Source organism: Chanos chanos, chromosome 9 (assembly GCF_902362185.1).
Source record: "Chanos chanos chromosome 9, fChaCha1.1, whole genome shotgun sequence".
Lineage (NCBI taxonomy): Eukaryota > Metazoa > Chordata > Actinopteri > Gonorynchiformes > Chanidae > Chanos > Chanos chanos.
In genome coordinates this window covers 22,900,320-22,919,483 of record NC_044503.1, presented here as the reverse complement: position 1 = coordinate 22,919,483, position 19,164 = coordinate 22,900,320, and the positions used below count along the sequence as shown (strand labels likewise).

The following is a 19,164-nucleotide window of genomic DNA, read 5'->3' as shown; positions in this document are numbered from 1 at the left end:
TCAGTACTGATGGGTGACATTTTCCCTGAAAAAGCCATGAAACAGTTTCCATGGCAATTTGACAAAATTTAGTTCTCATTCTAACGAAAACACGTTATGTAACAGGAATATTTTCTTGATATTACTTCATTTTCTCTGTCCTGGTTCAGGCCACTTGATGCGCCAAGACCCATGTGTACACACTCCTTAGACCTTTAGATGGCTTTAAACTTCCTCTCCCCTTTTCTTTAACCGAACCCAAACCAAAACATCTCTCATGGTTTGATCTGTGTTATATTTCTTCAGTCTTTCAGATGTGTTTACCAGAACTTTCTGGCACCAAAGCCCCTGTCATGTTAAAGCTGAGCACTTGAACAATGCACATACCATTGTACATCCACTGAGACTTGTTCTCTGATAGTGTAGCCTTCTGCTCCTGATGAAAAGATGATGGTTTCCTTCTCTTGCTTCTGTTTGGGATTTTGCAGTTACGAGGAGTGATTAGCACCATGAAACTGGTATCAAATGTCTCCATCTTTACTCAGTAAATGGTTGGGGGACCATGGTGGAAGACGTGGAGAACAGCTCTGTTGAAAATGTTGAGGAACATCATATGGAATAGCCTTGTGATATTTTGGCATGGCACATGTGATCTTGTTTCCCTCGCAATGCTGGAGCTGAATGACTTTTACATGTACAAGATGGATACCACTGCCACTAATGCTGACCATTTTGGCCAAGTTGCTATTTTTTTCTTATGTTCTTGTGAACACAGAGAAAAAAGCTCTTACCTTTGGGAGTTTTCTTCCCATCTGTCTTTCTGGTCATAGTTTGATTTTCACCAGTTCCAAAAGGAGATTTTACTTTTTGAAGACAGCCTAGCATGCCCAGGAGAGCACACCACATTCAAATTGTGACCATAGCAAATGTGGCCTAAGTGTGCCTTTTGGAATTTCAGAGATCATCTCCACCATTCCAGAAAAAGATCAAAGTTAATCGTTCCCCTGCATGATGCTAGTGCAGAGGCTAATCCCCCCTGTACTGTTTCCTAGTGATTTACTACACCCTGGCAGCTGATCAAAAACAGCGTTGTCTCTCCTCTCTTGCTGTAATCTGATAACAAGGAGCCCTGTACTTCTAATTTCACTTTTAAGGAGAGGTAGTGGTCCTTGAACCTAGTTTTATCACAGTTCTATGTATATGAAAAGATGTCATTTTGTATCCAAGTATGTGGCTACAGTATGTGGCCTTAGGTTTCAAACTGCATCCATAGAACAGTACTGCTTGAAGTAAGCTGCTCTTGGCACTAAAAGAGCCCTTGGCTTTCTCTGTGTGACTCATGTTTTGAAAACCTTTATCAGCAATATTCACGTGATTTGAATTCCAAAGCCTTTGAAATGATTTGCCTGGGCAAACTGAAAAGCAAGACCTTGTAGTTCAGGCTTCCACCTCTTTCAAAGACTCTGAATTAGTTGAGCTAACTTTGCCTCGCTTTGAAAGAGGAATTACACTTTTGGCACGTTTATGTCTTTTTTTACACCCTTTAGCTGTCCTCTTCGGTGCAAAACTTACTTTGGCATGTTCCATGTCTGTAATAAATCCTGACCTGTCTCCACTTGCCCCCCTGTAATATAAGATACTTAAGCTCTCTTTGTTCTTTCCTCACTTCACTGGTTTCACTCTTTGCCTGTTCCCTTTTGTGTGTTCCTTGTCCTGTGAGTGGTTTTTTATGGTGCAAAGAGCTCTGAAATACATTTTTTACAAGGAAATTACAGTTTTACTAGAAAATTATAGTTGTAACCAAATTATATTATTAATATTTTAATTGTTACTTTTATGTATGCTGGTATTGGGTTTCCTGAAAATGAAAAATGGTTTGTTCTCCCACTGAAATGTCTTGTCCCTCTATTTCAAACACTGTATGATATGATGGGAAATATTAAAACGGACAAAATCAAAACAAAGCTTTTATCACATAGAAAAAAAGAATCAGTATATTATATGCACAGTCACGCCATAAATAAAAAGAATGTGTAATTTATGACTTATACATCATCTGAAGCAGTACCCCATGTTGCTGACTTTGCCATGCATTCCAAACTCTCTCTTGCCACACCTCTCATTATGACATCACGCCAACAATGTGATGTTTCATTCGATTGTAGTGTTTCTCTGCAAGATGTTAATAACAATTGTTTTGACTGGTTGGCTGTCAAACCAGGATATAGATCAAAACAATTTTTTTCTCAAATATACTTTCAGATATTTATTTCAAAAACATTTTTAGATGGTTCCATTTGAGGATAAGAACTCTCATTAAGGACATAGTAGTTACAAGTCTTTATGTTTTATCAGGTTAGGAAATGATGTCTAATATTGACTGAAAAGTGAAAACTCATCTAAAGAAATGGAACAGCACATGTCAAATATTAAAATGATGAAATGATTTATTTATCTTGGGCTGTATTTAAATTCTTATTAAATTCAAATTTACCTTTAATTTGTGTAATGAGTGGCAGGCAGACCCATACACATTATCAGCCCATTAATCTTAATGGGATGGTGTGACTCAAGTGATTTTAAAATCTGTCATGTCAAAGTGTACCACCTTCAACTTTTTCTGTCATTTCAGGAGCTGGTTGGTCTTTCAGTTTCACTGGTGACTACTGAGTCTGATATATATATCTTAATTATTGTAGTTGGTTATACACTGGATATGTTTGACTTTTCTTTTCCAATTTTTAATGTCTGTTTTCATTGTATGCTTATGTTAGTGCTGTAAGAGTGTTTCTGTATATAAACTTGCACTACATTTTTCTGATGCAATATTTTGGTCATATCAGCCACTACATGCCGAGACACAAACTGTTTTCAATCATGTATTTGCACACCTACTGTTAATAAACTTTAACAAATTCATTTTTGAAACTACTTCCTTATTCATGGTCTTCTTCCTCTTGTCGAGGTTTTCGCTAGCCAATAAAGTAATCTAGAACAATTTTTAGTGCAGACTTGTATTGGCACTTGTATCTGTATTTGTTTATATGTTTGGGATTACTGGGAAACTATCCTAGATATTTATCCTAAATATTTTCTCTACAGTGTCCAGGTTGCTGAATCAGCCATCTGTTGCTCAACCATGGTGATTCAGACATAAACATTATAGTTATTATTCACCTTGATTATTTGTTTGGACAGTTTGTTTAAGGTTGTAACTATTTACAAAATTAACTTTGTCTGGTACATTTCATTTACAGCAGAAGACATTGCTACCACTGTTTCCTTTGATTCTTATATCTGTCAGGTATGGGCAGATTTAATATATTAATAATAAAAGGTGCTATGGAAGGAAACAAGGGAGGAGGTGGGAGAGATTTTTTAATATATATAGTCAACAGTTGGTGCATTTGTGTAAAAACCTAACCACATGGCCACAGTTTTGCTGGGGGCTAACACATTGACATGAGCATATTTCCACAGTTATTGTATTTTGTATCACGTAAGATAAGTCCATATGCCCATAAGATAAAATTTAGTTGCCGTTGTCTATCCAATGTTATCTGTCTCTCTTTGTCTCAGTAAATATAACAACCAGAAGAGAGGAGTAAAAGCAAGAAAAGAGAGACCTCACTTGCTAATTGACAATGAAAAAAAGGGGGAAAAACCCAAACACTGCAGTTCCTAGCTCACCATTATTTCTTGGTATTCGACACATGACTTGTAACACACACACACGTAACACCAAGAAGCACATGCAAATGAACTGCAGCTGCCCCATGCAAATCATTTTCGAGAGAAACAATATTACTTGTAAACTACAACAAGTGAGACTAAGCCACCTTTAACTGTGAAGTAGTATCAGACATTCTGGCCATATCTTTGATGACAGACTTACCTTTTAGCAGTAAATTACCATTGGACTTAATGTGAATTACAGTATCCCATTTTACAATAACTAACTGATAACTTACTGTTTAAATGGAAAAGTACTTCAATTTGCAGGTACTCTTGTAAAACAGTAAGTAGTACAGAGAGTACTGTAAGAAGAGACACAAGACATGACATAATGGTATAACTTGTACATAAGAGAACAAAGAAAAAAACATGGTAAATTAAACAATGTACGTACTATATACGTAAATAAGAGTATGTATATACCCAATATTTATTCTTTGATTTCAACAGAGGAGCTAAAACATTTTCTAGTGAAATACATCTACAGAACAATGCTTTCACTTTTGTTCCCAAGTGACTTGGACAACTTTGCAAAATATAACAAACAAAATGACAAAATATAGTCCTAAAAAACTCTACTAAAGCTGCATTTGCAAAAAGAACTGATGAATTCACACCTGCTTTAGCATTCTGCCACAAATCTTTGGGAACAGTATCAAAGCCAAGAGACTCAAACCTGTCACACATAATACTAACACATTAGTCCTGTACCATGTAAATATACTTACAACATGTAGCACATCATGTAGAAGATTAATATTCAGTTATAGATCCTTTGTTTGTTTGTTTGTTTATATCTTCTTACATAGTTCTCTTCTTCACCTTATATAAAAAGTCATTTTAATACATTCTGTAGGGGTTGCCAGGCCCGTAGACCATTCTACCCACAATTCCCTGCTTGACCGCATGGGTAATCTGAACCCATCTTCTCAGCTTTCACTGTAACGATATTGGATACAGCAATGGAGCCAGATACAAGACACAGTGATGACGCAATTTTCGCCATAAAACCGCGGAAAATTCCAAACTTTTTCTCTCTCCAGCTCTTCAGTTCTCCAACTCGCTAGCAGCGGGTGTCTCTTGCAGGTGTTCTTGCCTGCATACAGAGACTCCGTTACTCCCTGGTATTTGATCTCTCGGGTGAGTGATCTTACATGGAGAAAGAGACACTGTTTCTCTGCCGAAGAAAAGGACAAGGAAACGACGAAGCGAGATATTTGTTCTGCCAAAGTTTAATGTACTTTCTCTCGCGCAGTTGTGACTTTAACTTCAACCGGCTAATTACACTGTAACGCACACAGTATTCGACGGAAGAAAAGGCGACCGGATCCTTTTTTATTTCTTTAAACATCGACGAACTAAATCAAGAAACCTTCAAGATCATCGGACGCAACAGATCTTAAAGCAACAAGGGAAAGAACTTCTCCCTGGACCTGCGAATCGCACTGCTCATCAGGCCACCAAAGGTGCATCTTCGGTCGGCACACAATGAGCTATTCAAAGTAAGGCTGGCATCTGGGCACACTTAAGTATAAAGATTATATGCAGTTAACGTGAAGGAAGTGTTGTTATTTGAATTCTTTTATGATTTAAATGTATACACTGTATTTCATGTACATGTTCGTTATTTTCTTTTGGTTACAACTTATGAAGGATAGATCTGGCCTGCATTCTTTCTCTCTCTAACTCCCTTTTTCTGATTGCACACCTCCAACATTGGGATTGCAGTGTGACTTAAGGGTTGGGTAGAGTTGTTGAGTTTAGGGCCTACTTGCTTGAGACTAAAACTCTCAAGTTACAGATTCTTTGGTCTCTCACACACATGCGCTTCTCGTTGCCCATCCCCACTCTAGTTGGTGCCTAGCACGCACGCTTGCGCACTACATCCTCATACCACGCATACCTCTTGCCTCTCTCCCTCGCTCCTTCTCTTTTCTGTGCGCCTGCGCATAGCCTCTCTCCCTTGCTCCTCCCTCTCTCTTCAGTGCGCAGCTGCGCACACGCCCACATACACGCATGCACTCTCTCTCTCTCTCTCTCTCTCTCACACACCCAAGCATCTCTACTCTAACACTCATTCAGTCCTACACTGAATACTTGTACATAGACTCATCACCATTATATTACCATTTATGCCTTGATCATTCTATTTGCTGCTGATTATTGATTGTACCATATCAGTATTAGTTTGCCAAGTAGTATTGATTATGTTAATAAATAGTATCTTTGAATTAAACTGCTGTCCTGTCTGTTTCTGCCGCAGTATTCACTGAATGCCAACCTCAGCCATCAAAGCACTCCCAATTACCTTCATCAACCTGGTTGTTCATGAGTGTTATGGATTTAGTAGTGTAATTGTAATACATTAGTACTGCAATACTCTCTAAGACTGTAGCACAGTGTTACAGCTAGCTTATCCCATTAATCTTAGTTGTTTAATCAACAAAATATTGAACACCCAAATTAATGATTAATAAATTATATGAGACTGATTTTATGAGACTGATTTATTAATCCTATCACACCTACATCTTTTGGTGTCCCTGTGTTAGGATTGCAATTGTACCTACAATTCAGTACATTATATTATTTAAATTATGGAAAAAAAATAATTTTATCACAGATTGTATAACCAAGATTAATAATTTGAATAAATAATAAGTCTTGCCTTCTACACACAAATATAAACAATGAATAATACAATGTATGATAATGTTCTCTTTTTTTTTTTTTTGTTCTGATCTCAGTGCATCAGAAATTTAGATACATCTAGCTATCACTGACATAGGGACAGCAAGAATAAAAGTATAATGTTCAAATGATGGATTTATTGACCCTTTATCAAAAAGCCCTTCATTAAGAAAAGAAGACTGCAACTTTGCGTATTGTTTTTAAGCATATTTTGTACCATTTTACTATTTTTTAAAAAATTCATATTGAGAATAGTCCTCATTACCAGTCAGTATATGCAACAGAGTGTCTTATTTAACATTTTGTTTCAGCAGAATTTTTAGGCTGTTCTTTGCTCCTTTGGGATTTTCAATACTGTTGGGCCTCTTTGCATTTTCTCTATATGTAGTCCATTAAAGAGGCAGGTGAGAGTAAGAGAGCCAAGACATCAGCATCCTGTAAAGTAAGTCTCTGATTTCCAGTCCCTTCCTCCCAGCTCCAGAGCTCAAATTAGTCACAGTAACATTGAAACTATACAATGTTGAGGAGGAATAAAGAGTTTTTATATTTATGTGTTTTTTATCCTAATAAGTGGCACTATTTGACCAATGCCACTACCTCATCCAGCCATTTCTTGTTTGTTTGTCTTACTTTATTTTATTTTATTTGAATTTTTTCAAAGTATTTAAATTTCATTACCTCCCACAACTGGTCCCAGCAGATTACTTACATAGAACTATAGAAATGTAAAAAAAGCTCTACTACGCATGCCCCAAAATAGCAGAGGGGAATTTGTTTAATCCTATCCATTTGATTTCTAAAAGGGTGACACAATATCCGACTGTGACGGAGCCGTCTTAGGCAAGAAGGCAGCAGGAGTCAAGATTGTGATTTGTGGCCAAACACCCGGTGAATTTATTTTCGTGCCAATAATAAATAGAAAAAAATGAGAAAAAAGAAAAAAAAAACAAAAAAAAAACAAACAAACCAAAACAAGAACGTATTTACACTATTCACACCGGAAAACAAACAAGACATAAATTCTGCAAGACTTTCCAATAATTATTTTCTCTTAAAACACACTCCTATAAACTTCCACAATAACCAGCCAACAACATCCCACCCCGTCTAAAACAAAATGGAGGGCTTTTATAGTTAAAAACAGGATGTGATGCACGCAGACCTCCTGTGGAGTTCGCGGGACTTTTCTTTTAAAATACCTGAGGCTGTGACGTACTGGTTTCTTTGACATCACTGCAGCAAACCTCACCTACGGGAACCATCGCACAGGTAAGCGATGGCTCTTCCAATTCACAATCAATAATTAACATTTACACATAGACAACATAACCTAACGTAGCATTTTTAACGGTAATCGGAAGATAATGGAATATGCAAATGGGTTCGTTGGCCAACTTAATCGGAAATGATATTGAATGCTATAGAATGCTAACGTTAGTCTCTTTTCTCTATAATTTACAGATCAATAAACGAAGACACTGGACATCACACGCACACAACAAAATCACAATAACAACAATCAATAAATATTTAGCTTGAACTCAGTCCGTGTTGTGGTGAATGTTTATGTTTGTGTGGTGAATGTATGTGAACAGTTCGTGCCTGCAAACAGTCCATACGTGACGGAGGGTTGATCCATCACACTGACCATTGACACCACACGTCAATGTTTCTTGTAGAATAGCCATTCAGAGGCATTAGTGGAATTCCAGAGAAAAGTGGTATGTGGTGTTGCAGCTATGTTACTTTGACTTTTGTGTCAATTTCTGGTCTCAATAAATGTCACTTTTTCCGACAGAAGGACGAGGGTGTCCTTTCTCTCTGCGAGACGAAAGGCAGGAGTTGGTGGAGAGCTGAGTCGAAAAAAAGGCCATATTCTCCTCGGTAAAGGCACTCTCCAACACCACCAGTAGGGACTGTTTCAGCTTCTTCTGAAACTCTTCACACATGAACACATACAGAATGGGATTGAGACAGCTGTTGAAGAAGGCCAGATTGTGAACCAGGGGATGCAAAATAACTAATGTTCTTAGTGTGTCCTGATTCCAATTAATATTTTTCTCCTCATCCTCCCTCCTTTGCACATCTATAAACTGAAATATATGAAAGGGTAACCAGCAAAAGAAGAATGCCAATATCACAGATAGGATTACCCGCAAGGATTTGTACTTTTTCTTTCTGTGGCGGTGCTTGACCTTCTCCCCAATGGCTATATAGGAGCAGGAAATGACCAGGAAGGGGATCAGAAATCCAAGCACAAAACGGGAAAAAACAAGGGACTTGTAAAAGGGAAGTTTACCGTTTATGTCATACGCGCAATGATAAAGACTGCTATTTCCGGCTGGGATTAGTTTACGTATGGTAATGAAAGGGACGCTGCAAAGCACAGATGCAACCCAGATTAACCCACAGATGGCCCAGGAGTTTGCCAGCGTGCGATTGCTGTGGGCCCACAGCACTGCCCAGGTGGAGAGGCAACGGTCCAGGCTCATTGCTGTCAGCAGGAAAACGCTGGCGTACATGTTGACTACGCCGATCAGAGCATAAAACTTGCACATGAAGTCGCTGAAAGGCCAGATAAATTCACGAGAGGCGCTGATGATGCCAAACATTGCCATGAATGTGAAAAAAAAGTCAGCCAACGCCAGGTTCAGAAACCACACGGAATTGATGGTCTTTTCCATCTTGCACCCTGTCATGTAGATGACGAGCCCATTTCCGAACGTGCCAAGGATAAACATCATGATGGACATGACAAGGTGAATTATCTGGGTGTAGTTGTCCAAATTGTAACCTGCAGTGCTGAAATTTGATGGGACAGCTGTGGTATCTGTAAAGTGAGAAAGATTAGCTATTTTAGAAATAATTAATCACTAGTGTACCACTGACAAGAGACCACCTTCTAAAACAAGCCACAAACAAACAAACAAAAAGAGGCTAGCTGTGCACTTTGGGAGCCAGAATTACCAGGATATGAAAAACATATCCATTTATTTATCTATTTATATGAACATTTTCCAAAAAAGTAGAAATTGAATAGCAGATTTTTACTTATGCAACCGTAAACCAATGAAAGCAAGGTTCTTTTTTTCGGTCATGCATTCTTTTTTCATTCATCCCTCTAAGGCAGAAATTGTCACCATCAATCATGCAGTTAAATAATTACAGACAGACAACAATGATGAGAATAGCACCCTCCTATAAATAAACTGAATAACAATTCTTGTAGTCTGAAAAAAAAAAAAGTATGAAAGCTCGTGTGCTGGAGTCTCTGGATGGTGCACTGGTCTCATTCAGCTGCAGTGAGGTTGTTCGGCTGTGAGGGGGAGACTTCCAAGGTCAAAGGTTATTGGACTTCTTAAATTAGCACGGAAGGGTGGAGGGTACGGAACAAAAAAAAACTTCTTAAAATCTAAAACCTTCTCATGACTGGAAAGTCCATTTTAAGTTGAAGTTTTCAAATTTTCCAGTTATTTGTGAAGAAGTCTTATATTTGTTCTCTATAGAAAATATTACTGGAACATAAAACAGCAGTGGATTAATGGAAAGTATTTAGCACTTAGACTGTTACTCCTGTTTCCTAATCACACTGTGTAAATTCTATCAAAATGGACAATGAGTAAGCTTATGAATACTGTGATGACAGATTGCCAACACCTATTCATAATCTAAAAATACCATCAAGACAAAGGTTCCATGAGTGTCTTTAATAATGATCAGAAAAGTATGGCTTCAAATGGGGCAGATAGCTAAAAAGATGACTGATACACACACACACACGTAACCCATTTGATAGATGTGCAACTATTGTAGTATGGCTGATGCTGAAACCATTGTTCACACATTCGTCACGTCTCACCTCGATTGCTGCAATGTTCTGCACTCTGGCCTGCCTGCTTCTATTACCAAAAGCTGGTCAGCTGGTCCAGAATGCTGCTGCCAGAATCGTCGCCAGAACAAGGAAGTTTGACCACATTGCACCTGTCCTGGCTTCCCTTCATTGGCTTCCAATTCGTGCAAAGGCAGATTTTAAGGTCCTCTTATTAACATGTAAAATTTTACATGGGCTTGCGTCGGCCTACCTGTCTGACTTAATTACACCCTACAACCCCACTTGCACCCTGCGCTTTCAAGATTCTGGACGATTAATTGTTCCAAGAGCTAAAAAGAAGTCCACTGGCAACCGAGACTTCTCCTACCACTCTCCCTTCCCCTGGAATGGTTTACCTACAGAAATTAGGGGGGCAAACTCTCTTAATACTTTTAAAACCAGACTAAAGACTTATCCATTTTCTCCAACTTATGGATAATGTAATTTTGATTTGACTTTGTTATGGACATGTAAAACCCTTTGAGACTATAAATAGTGATATGGGCTCTAAATAAACATCAGTTAAAAGACTATGCAGCTATGATGCAGTTGGTCCAAGCGCATAGGGCAAAGCATAAATTTAACGATATGATATGAAGATAACCCTTGGTCTTACTTTATGCAATGGTCAAGTATGGATGATACAGACAGTATTTTAATGTTATTGTTACCAACATTCTACAGTAAAGCCCAAGGTAAAGCTCAGTCAACAAAGCATGTTGTGCACACCATAGTGGGTTAAACCTGGGTAAATTTGAATACGCATAATTATTTTTCTATTAAATGTTCTTCTTGTGTTTAGATATAGTGGCTGTTCTTTGCCTGGTCATCATTAGTAAGCCTAACTGACTTAAAAATGAAATTAGTCATATTTGCTTGCCTCCATCTTTTAACAACATTAATTTGTTTAGTAGTCTAGTCTATTATATGACAGACTCGATGTGAAATTTGCACAGTGAAATACAATAAAGCAAATAAACAATCGATTCACCCTTTTATGCTGTCACCACCATTCATCTTGTTTACCAAGGGCTCTAACTGGAAACTAAGTGTGTGCGACCTAGCATCGCGCGATTAGGGGGTACTCAACGATAATGTAGAAAGGCGAGAATGGATGTAACTGCTCGAGTACTCAAATGCTTTAGTACTCTGTGCAACCCCTACCACACACACACACACGCTGTAGTTCAAATCTTTGTTCTGGACGCTCGGGTGAAGAGAGGGGCAGAGCTGTCTGGTGGTGAATTAAATCAGAGGGGGGGGGGGGGGGGCTGCCGGATGGACCTGGTAAACCCAAGCGCATAGTAAGGGTGAACTGGGAACATCTGGCTGAGGACTCTGTTCGGAAGGTCTTCAACCCACACCTCCAGAGGAGCTTCTCCCTGATCCCGAGGGAGGTTGGGGACATGGAGTCCAAATGGACCCTGTTCAGAGCCTCCATTGCTGAAGTGCAGCTTTGAGCTGTGGCCAGACGGTCATCGGTGCCTGTCGTGGCGGCAACCCAAGGACCTGTTGGTGGATGCCATCGGTGAGGGAGGCTGTCAGGCTGAAAAAGGAGGCCTTCCATGCTTGGCTAGCTCGGGGGACTGGAACTGGCTGAAGAGTACTGGCAAGCCAAGAGGGCTGCAGCGATGGCTGTCATGGGAGCAAAAGCTCAGGTATGGGAGGACTTTTGGTCGGCCTCAAAGAGGTTTTGGCAAACTGTCAGGCAACTCAGGAGAGGCAGGCAGGGCTTCATCCAGGCTGTTCTTAGCAGAGATGGGGAGGCTCTGACCTCGACTGAGGATGTGGTTTGACGGTGGAAGTAACACTTTGAGAAGCTTCTAAAAATTACTGACACGCCCTTCACAGAGGAGGCGGAGCTGGAGGATTTGAGGGGATTGACTCCCATCTCCCCGGCAGAGGTCACTGAAACAGTTAGAAAACTGCAGTGATGAGGTGCCAGGAGTGGATGAGGTTCGCCCTGAAATACTGAGGGCTCTGGATGTTGTTGGGCTGTCTTGTCTGACATGTTTCTTCAATGCTGCGTGGAGGTCGGGGACAGTGCCTGTGGAGTGGCAGATGGGGCTGGTGGATCCCATTTTTAAAAAGGGGGACCAGGGAGTGTGCTCCAATTATCAGGGTATCACACTGCTCAGCCTCCCTGGGAAAGATTCCTCCAGGTTGCTGAAATTGTCGAACCTCATGTTCAGGAGGAGCAATGTGGATTCCGCCCTGGCCATGGAACAGCGGACCAGCTCTTCACCCTTGCTTGGATACTGGAGCGATTGCAGCAGTTTGCCAATCCAGTCTACATGTGTTTTGTGGATCTGGAGAAGGACTTTCGACTGTGTTCCCCAAGGTGTCTTATGGGAGGTGCTGAGGGAGTATGAGGTGCCAGGTTCGCTGCTGTGAGCCATTTGGTCCCTGTATAACTGCAGTGAGAGCTGTGTCTGCATACTTGCCACAAATTCAAGCTTGTTCTCAGTGGGTGTTGGAGTCCACCAGGGCTGTCTCCAATTCTTTGATTTTCATGGACAGGATTTCAAGGCATAGTTGGGGCATGGAGGGTGACCAGTATGGTGACCTCAGGATTGCATCTTTGTTTTTTGCAGGGGATGTGGTCCTCTTGGCCACATCAAGCTGTGACCTCCAGCAAGCACCGGGGCGGTTTGCAGCTGAGTGTGAAGCAGTTGGGATGAGGATCACCACCTCCGAGGCCATGGTTCTATGCTGGAAAAAGAGTTACTGCCTCTAGTGAAGGAATTCAAGTATCTCAGGGTCTTGTTCACGAGTGAGGGTAAAATGGAGTGGGAGATCGACAGGTGGATCGCCGCAGTGGCGGCAGTCATGCAGTCATTGTACCAGACTGTAGTGGTGAAGAGGGACTTGAGCCAGAAGGCAAAGCTCTCAAATTACCAGTTGATCTTTGTTCCAACCCTCACCTATGAGCTCTGGGTAGTCACTGAAAGAATGAGATCGTGGATACAAGTGGCGTAAATGAGTCCGCTCAGACATCCGGGAAGAGCTTGGAGTAGAACCGCTGCTCCTTCGCATTGAAAGGAGCCAGCTGAGGTGGTTCAGGCATCTAGTCAGGATGCGTCCTGGGCATCTCCCTGTGGAGGTGTTCCGGGCACGACCAACTGTATATATTTTTAGAGACTTAGCACGTCTCACAAAGGAGATTTCAAATTTTGCCTTACATTATTGGCTACGAGGATGGGATGGACACCTCACTGACCATCTCCTGAACCAGCGCTAAAGGTCTAACTGCGCGCAGGAGCCCTAGGAGTCTCAGGAGGACTGAGACTGGCCTGATGTCGGGAAAGGGTAGTGGCCAGAGTGCTCAACCAGTTTGAACAAATAAGTAAGGCATTATCAATCTATTCCTGAAGAGCGTTGGTTGATCAGCTTGAAGTCTGATCTGTGTTGGAAATAGGATAGGGAAATTGTGAATGTTAGAATTTAGGCTTGATAGGTGTAGGAGCCAAAATGGGTTTTGAGTTGATTTTCATTCTCTCTTTACTGTTATTAGTGTCTGAGTGAGTGAGTGTGCATGGTCACAGGTGAACATCATCCCCTCCCAGAGGATAGTTGGGAGGCTGAGTGTGGAGTCCAAGGGCCTAAGGCCTTAAAAAGTGGGAGCTGTAGCATCGGTAAATAATTGATTTAAAAGTTAAATTAATTTACAATCAACTTAAAAGTTAATGACGCATGTAGTTATTTTATATATTGTTCAACTGCCCATCAGGAGACCGCGGTTACCTGCTAAAGACGTGGCTGCTAGCCCCCCCTGGCCATCCCCCAGACTGACCGAGAGCGGAGGTACAATGACCTCCATTCCTGCACTCAGTCAATTGTTGAGAGAGCAATAGGCCAGCTAAAGAGTCAGTAGCGCTGCCTTAACAGGACCAGTGGCATGCTTTTGTACTGCCCTGACAAGGTTTGCTGCATTGTGCTGGCAAGTGATGTCCTGCACAGTGTGGCGCACAAGCACGGCATACCACTGCTAGAGGTGCTCGACCTACCTGAGGACCCAGACCCTGGACCCATTAATGCTCCACCAAATGCAGAGTCAATTCAAGCCCGTCTACATGTAATTACAACAATATAAATGGTAAACGGAGACAAAACTTCATTACTTTAAATGACCAGCTCATGTCTGTGAGAACATCTGTTAATTTCTGCAGTTGATTGCTCATGTCCCTGAATGCCCTCACGATCTCTCTTTGGGATTCTGGTATGGTGTTCGTCAGGACATGGCCAGTCAGGCATGCCTCAGCACCCGAGGGATGGGGCGCACCGGCAATGCTGGAGACGCTTGAGAGGCTGGGTTGTTCAGGAGGGACAGACTCAGAGTGCGTGCCACTGGAATCTCCTGCCAGTGCACCATCTGACTGAAAATAAAGAGATCACACTAAAGCCAAAGACCATAAGCTGCAGCCTATTAATTGTAAATAGGGATGCATATTTAGCATCATTGAATCTTGAAATGTAAACTTTTGTCTGGTAGGCTCTGAGAAGGCTATTGCATAAGGTAAATCTAGTAGTCTATAGGAAAGGTACCCAAATACATGGAATTTTCTTTTCCTTCATTGCAATCTTGTACGCATTCAGAGTCTCCCTCACATGCTGGCACTACCACCATAAGAGCAGTGTTGCCCACAACAGAGGAAACCTTCTGCTCAAACGGTGTGAGTTCCTCGACTCCTGCACTTCCACCCGTTCTGCCCATGCTTTGACGGTGGGCAGTAGTCCTCCGCTTAATGTCCACCTTAATGTCGGACTACTTCTTTTTAATTTCATTTACCGCACGGTTCTCCGACCCGACTGCATTACTAGCCTCCACCACACTGTCCCACTCCATTTGTTTCTTTTGTTATAAACTCCAGAGGACAGAGTGCCAAGTAAAATGCTTTTTCTGGTCTCTACCTCTGAGAATAGCACCTCCACCTCGTATTCACTGAAATTTCTTTTTTTTGCTGACTTGCCACTTGCTTTCGCCATTCTTCCTGAATTTGAAGAGAGGGGAGCCTAGGCCTACTCATGCTTATTAGCATATTACAATTGGTGCATTCAATTTCACGTTAATTGAGATGTACAAAGAAAAGCTGCATGGAATCTTGCGTATGCATGGTTTTATACATCTAAATGTTTTTGTGCATACTCAACTTTGTAGCTTCAAGCATACGCTATGTTTTAGTATGAATTCTACGCAAGGTTTTGTCCATGAGGCCCCAGAGTTCCACTGGGCATCGATGGAGGAATGGCCAAATGAACCTGCGGACAAAAATCAGATTTGTGCAGACAATCCAGAGGTCACAAAATCTGTAACAGTGAATTCCATCATGCAGAAATGTGAGGAAAGGTCCACAGACAAGTTACTCAATTACTTTTGGATTCTGAAGGTAGAAGTTGCCTAGTGCAAAAAAGAAAAGACTCAAAGGAAGACTGTAAGAAGGATCAAAGGGCAGCCAGAATAGACAGAAGGTCTGTTAAAGTAAACTTGAAAGAATCAGTAACAGTGGAGGATCTGAAAACTGCAGAAAACTGCATGAACTAAACACAGCTGTTTAGAAACAGGTCAGATGAACAGATTACCATGAATATATATATATATATATATATATATATATATATATATATATATATCCCCACACACGACCCAAACCACACCTGCACCTTAATGCCATGCTCCTCTACTCCTGTACTCTATCCAAGGTATTGTGTTTAGGTTTCTATTGTATATGTCCTACACTCCGTAAAGGCCTTACATAGGCTATTACAAATGTGATACAACATTTCAGTAATTGTACTTTTTTTCAGGCTCTGCGCTACCAAATTGTTGACTTAGACATGTGAAGATCTCCCAGCCACTGTATTGGCTCACACAATGGCAAATATTTGGCCATGACCGATTCATTGCTCTGGCCTCCTGATGCTGAAAAAGGCTTTTGTAACCCAAAAGACTTCCTCATCTAGCTCTCCTTGTTTAGGCCTACGTGATCATAACAAACCATTCAATTTGTTCATCTCTGAATGTGACGCTTTCATGTCTGTAGTTTTAACCCAGACCCATGGTGATCAGTAACACCCAATTGGCTATTATTCCAAATACTTATCAACGACCAAAAGAGCTATGGTACCATGTTTGCGTGAAGTTGTGTTAGCAACTGCTGTCCTTGTTGTAATGAATATTGTAACTGTGCATGTAAGCCATACTGTTAACCTTCTTATTTTATAGGTGAAGACAGCACACCTGATTCCTGCAAAGATGTTGCATTGGCAGTATGTTCTGTTAACCATGTCTCAGGTCACTCTGAAACGTTGCACTGCCCCTCCACTGTCTTGCCCACAGCTGAGGATGGAGAGCTGCATTCCTGTGAGGTCATCGTGAACAATAACACAAAACCCAAAGAAGATTTGTTTGACTCCCATCTATAGGCGCTTTCGGACCGAACAGTTCTAGGGTCTAATTTGATAGGAACTACCCCCTGGGGAACTTCCCCTAGAACTACATACGTTCTAGGGCTTTTTTCTGTTTGCATTCGCACCGCCATTAGGAACGCTGAAGTGATGTAAGGTGGCCAACGGTACAGCAGCTAAGAGATGTTGTTTACGACTAACCAGGATAGATGCACATTTTTAAGGACAAATGTAATGACTTCTAAGACCTTTTAAATACCTCCAAAGGGAAAAAATACCATTACTGCGGCAAAAGAAATCGACAAACTAGACTACAGTATACACAATTAATGAGTTTTATGGAATTTGAATGACAGAAATATTGAGTGCACATTAGATAACATATAATTGCCTTCTCATTGACGAAAATAAAACTGTATGGCGATAGACCCAGTCCAATGGGGAAAAAATGTCCCCCTGCATTTATGCATTACCACCGCAGTAGCAGTGAGTGACTCGATGGGCAATATTTTTCGGATGCTAGCATAACGCTTGTGCCTGACGCTTGCTCGCAGCATCATGTTTTTTTTTCTTTTTCCCGGCCGTAGCCCTCAAATCGTAAGCTGGATAAACACATTCTCATTTTAGGTTAAAATGCGGATCACAGCCACACAAGCAGACACACAAGCACCTACCGAAGCGGAGTGTACGCTACCTCTTCAATGTACAAATATACATTGGACGTTGCAAAAATGGTCATTGTTGGGGGATATAAAATGCCGGTAAAATAAAACATAAAACCATGTTTCCCCTCCTACAATTCCAGACAGTTTAAGACATTTTAGACGTGAATATCAAAAACTAAATGTAATACGTTCTAAGACTTTATATTTTGCACGGATCTTTAAAAATGGCGGTTGCAATCATCTATGCCTGCTTCTGGACCAATGGCTGTACACCTACGTCACAAGGTTCCTTTTGCGCTGCAAAAGTACCTACCCTGAAGTAGGAGCTAAAAAGGCCCCTCAAAACAGCGTTCTAAGAACTATAATCATTCTAAGTTCCTGCGGTGCGAACACGAGAAAAAGGGGGTACTTTCTCCAACAGTTCTAAGAACTATGGAAAAGTTCCTCCGGTGCGAAAGCGCCTTATCTAACCCTGGATCTGTTTTCTCAGTCGATGGTTCTGCCTTGAGACATGATGCTGATGGTTTGCCATGTACTGTGTATGCTGTATGCAGCCCACGTGGTATTGGTGAGTGCTCCAAAATTCCTGGTCATGTCACTGTGCAAGTTTGCTCTAACCCGTGCATTTATTCTAGGAAAAGATCATAACATCATTGTGTACACTGATTCTGAATATGCACTTAATGTTTGTCACTTCCATTCTCTGTGGAAAAATCGTGGGTTTCTTACTTCCACAGGAAAACCTATGATCCATTGTCACAAAGTCACCGACTGGCTGGATACAAGTGTGGAGATTCAGGGTTCTTTATTGCACACTAATGATAAACACACCGACAGGGCTGGCAGGTGCAGAGACAAAGCAAATAGACAGGACAACACACAAATCAGGAGTAGGCAGAAAACAAACGAAAAGAATCAGGAAACAAACAGACACATCACAAATGGATAAAGCACTGGATTGGAACAAACTTGGATGAAGTAATGTTACAAAATATTGCTAAGAATACACGTGTGGCAAGTTTAGACTTCACAAAGAAGTGATGATACAGAGGAGTTTAAACAGAAAGGCGAGTAAGTGAAGGAGAGTGCAAACAAGTGAGGGAGATGGGGAATGAGCAGACTGGTGATTTGTAAACCGGCAACGCAGACCTCTGAGTGACTGAAGTCAGTGGGGGAGGAGAGGAGGTCGTTACATCCACAAGTCACTCGTTGAAAACTTACTACTCTCTTATTACCACTCTCTGTTGCTGTGTGTAAATGTGCAGCCCACACTGGGTCCACTGATTCTGTTTCTAAAGGTAATGCTATGGCTGATGCAGCAGTCAAGTCTGCTGCTCTCTCTCCTGCCTCCCCAGCCCTGCAAATGCACCTATCTGCTCAGCAAAATGTGTTCTCGTCTAATGATGGCTCACTGGTACAGTCAGGTGCTGACAAGGCAGAGCTCGCTTCCTGGGCCAAGAAGGACTGCATTCTCAACTCTTCTGGTGTATGGGTGAGCCCAGATGGGCTCTCCATAGTCCCACACTCCATGTTCGTACTTCTGGCAAAACTGACCCATGGCCCTGAAAGTACCATGTGTCAAAAGGGGGGTTGCTAAGCATTGTAAATAAACTGTGATATGCGTCAGCATTTTCAACGTTTGCTGAAGATTTTTGTAAAAAAAAAAAAAAAAAAAAAGTGTAATAAGTGCTACTAACAATGTAGGCAGAGGCACTGATATGCCCTTGTCTGTGCACCTAAAGCCTGAAGGTCCCTTTGAACATTGAATGATGGACTTTATTGAACTTACTGCATGCAAAAGTTACAAATATTGTTTGG

At 41.2% G+C, this 19,164-nt stretch overlaps 1 protein-coding gene across 1 annotated transcript; it reads right to left on the bottom strand.

Moving 5' to 3' along the window:
- Positions 1-8,177: 8,177 nt before the first annotated feature.
- On the bottom strand, positions 8,178-18,876 carry LOC115821481 (C3a anaphylatoxin chemotactic receptor-like). Its single transcript, XM_030785303.1, has 3 exons — positions 18,759-18,876; positions 17,200-17,228; positions 8,178-9,164 (listed from the first exon to the last, which is right to left on the bottom strand). Exons 1-3 carry the CDS (start codon positions 18,874-18,876, stop codon positions 8,178-8,180), a joined length of 1,134 nt encoding a protein of 377 aa, XP_030641163.1.
- Between the last annotated feature and the right edge of the window lie 288 nt (positions 18,877-19,164).

Coding starts and splice junctions, on each gene's coding strand:
- LOC115821481 (XM_030785303.1), bottom strand. CDS start 18,876: ATGGAGTGTGGGACTATGGAGAGCCCATCTGGGCTCACCCATACACCA. Junction 17,229..18,758: donor GTCAGCACCTGACTGTACCA/GTGAGCCATCAT, acceptor TGATGCTGCGAG/CAAGCGTCAGGCACAAGCGT. Junction 9,165..17,199: donor GGCACAAGCGTTATGCTAGC/ATCCGAAAAATA, acceptor CAGATAATTCAC/CTTGTCATGTCCATCATGAT.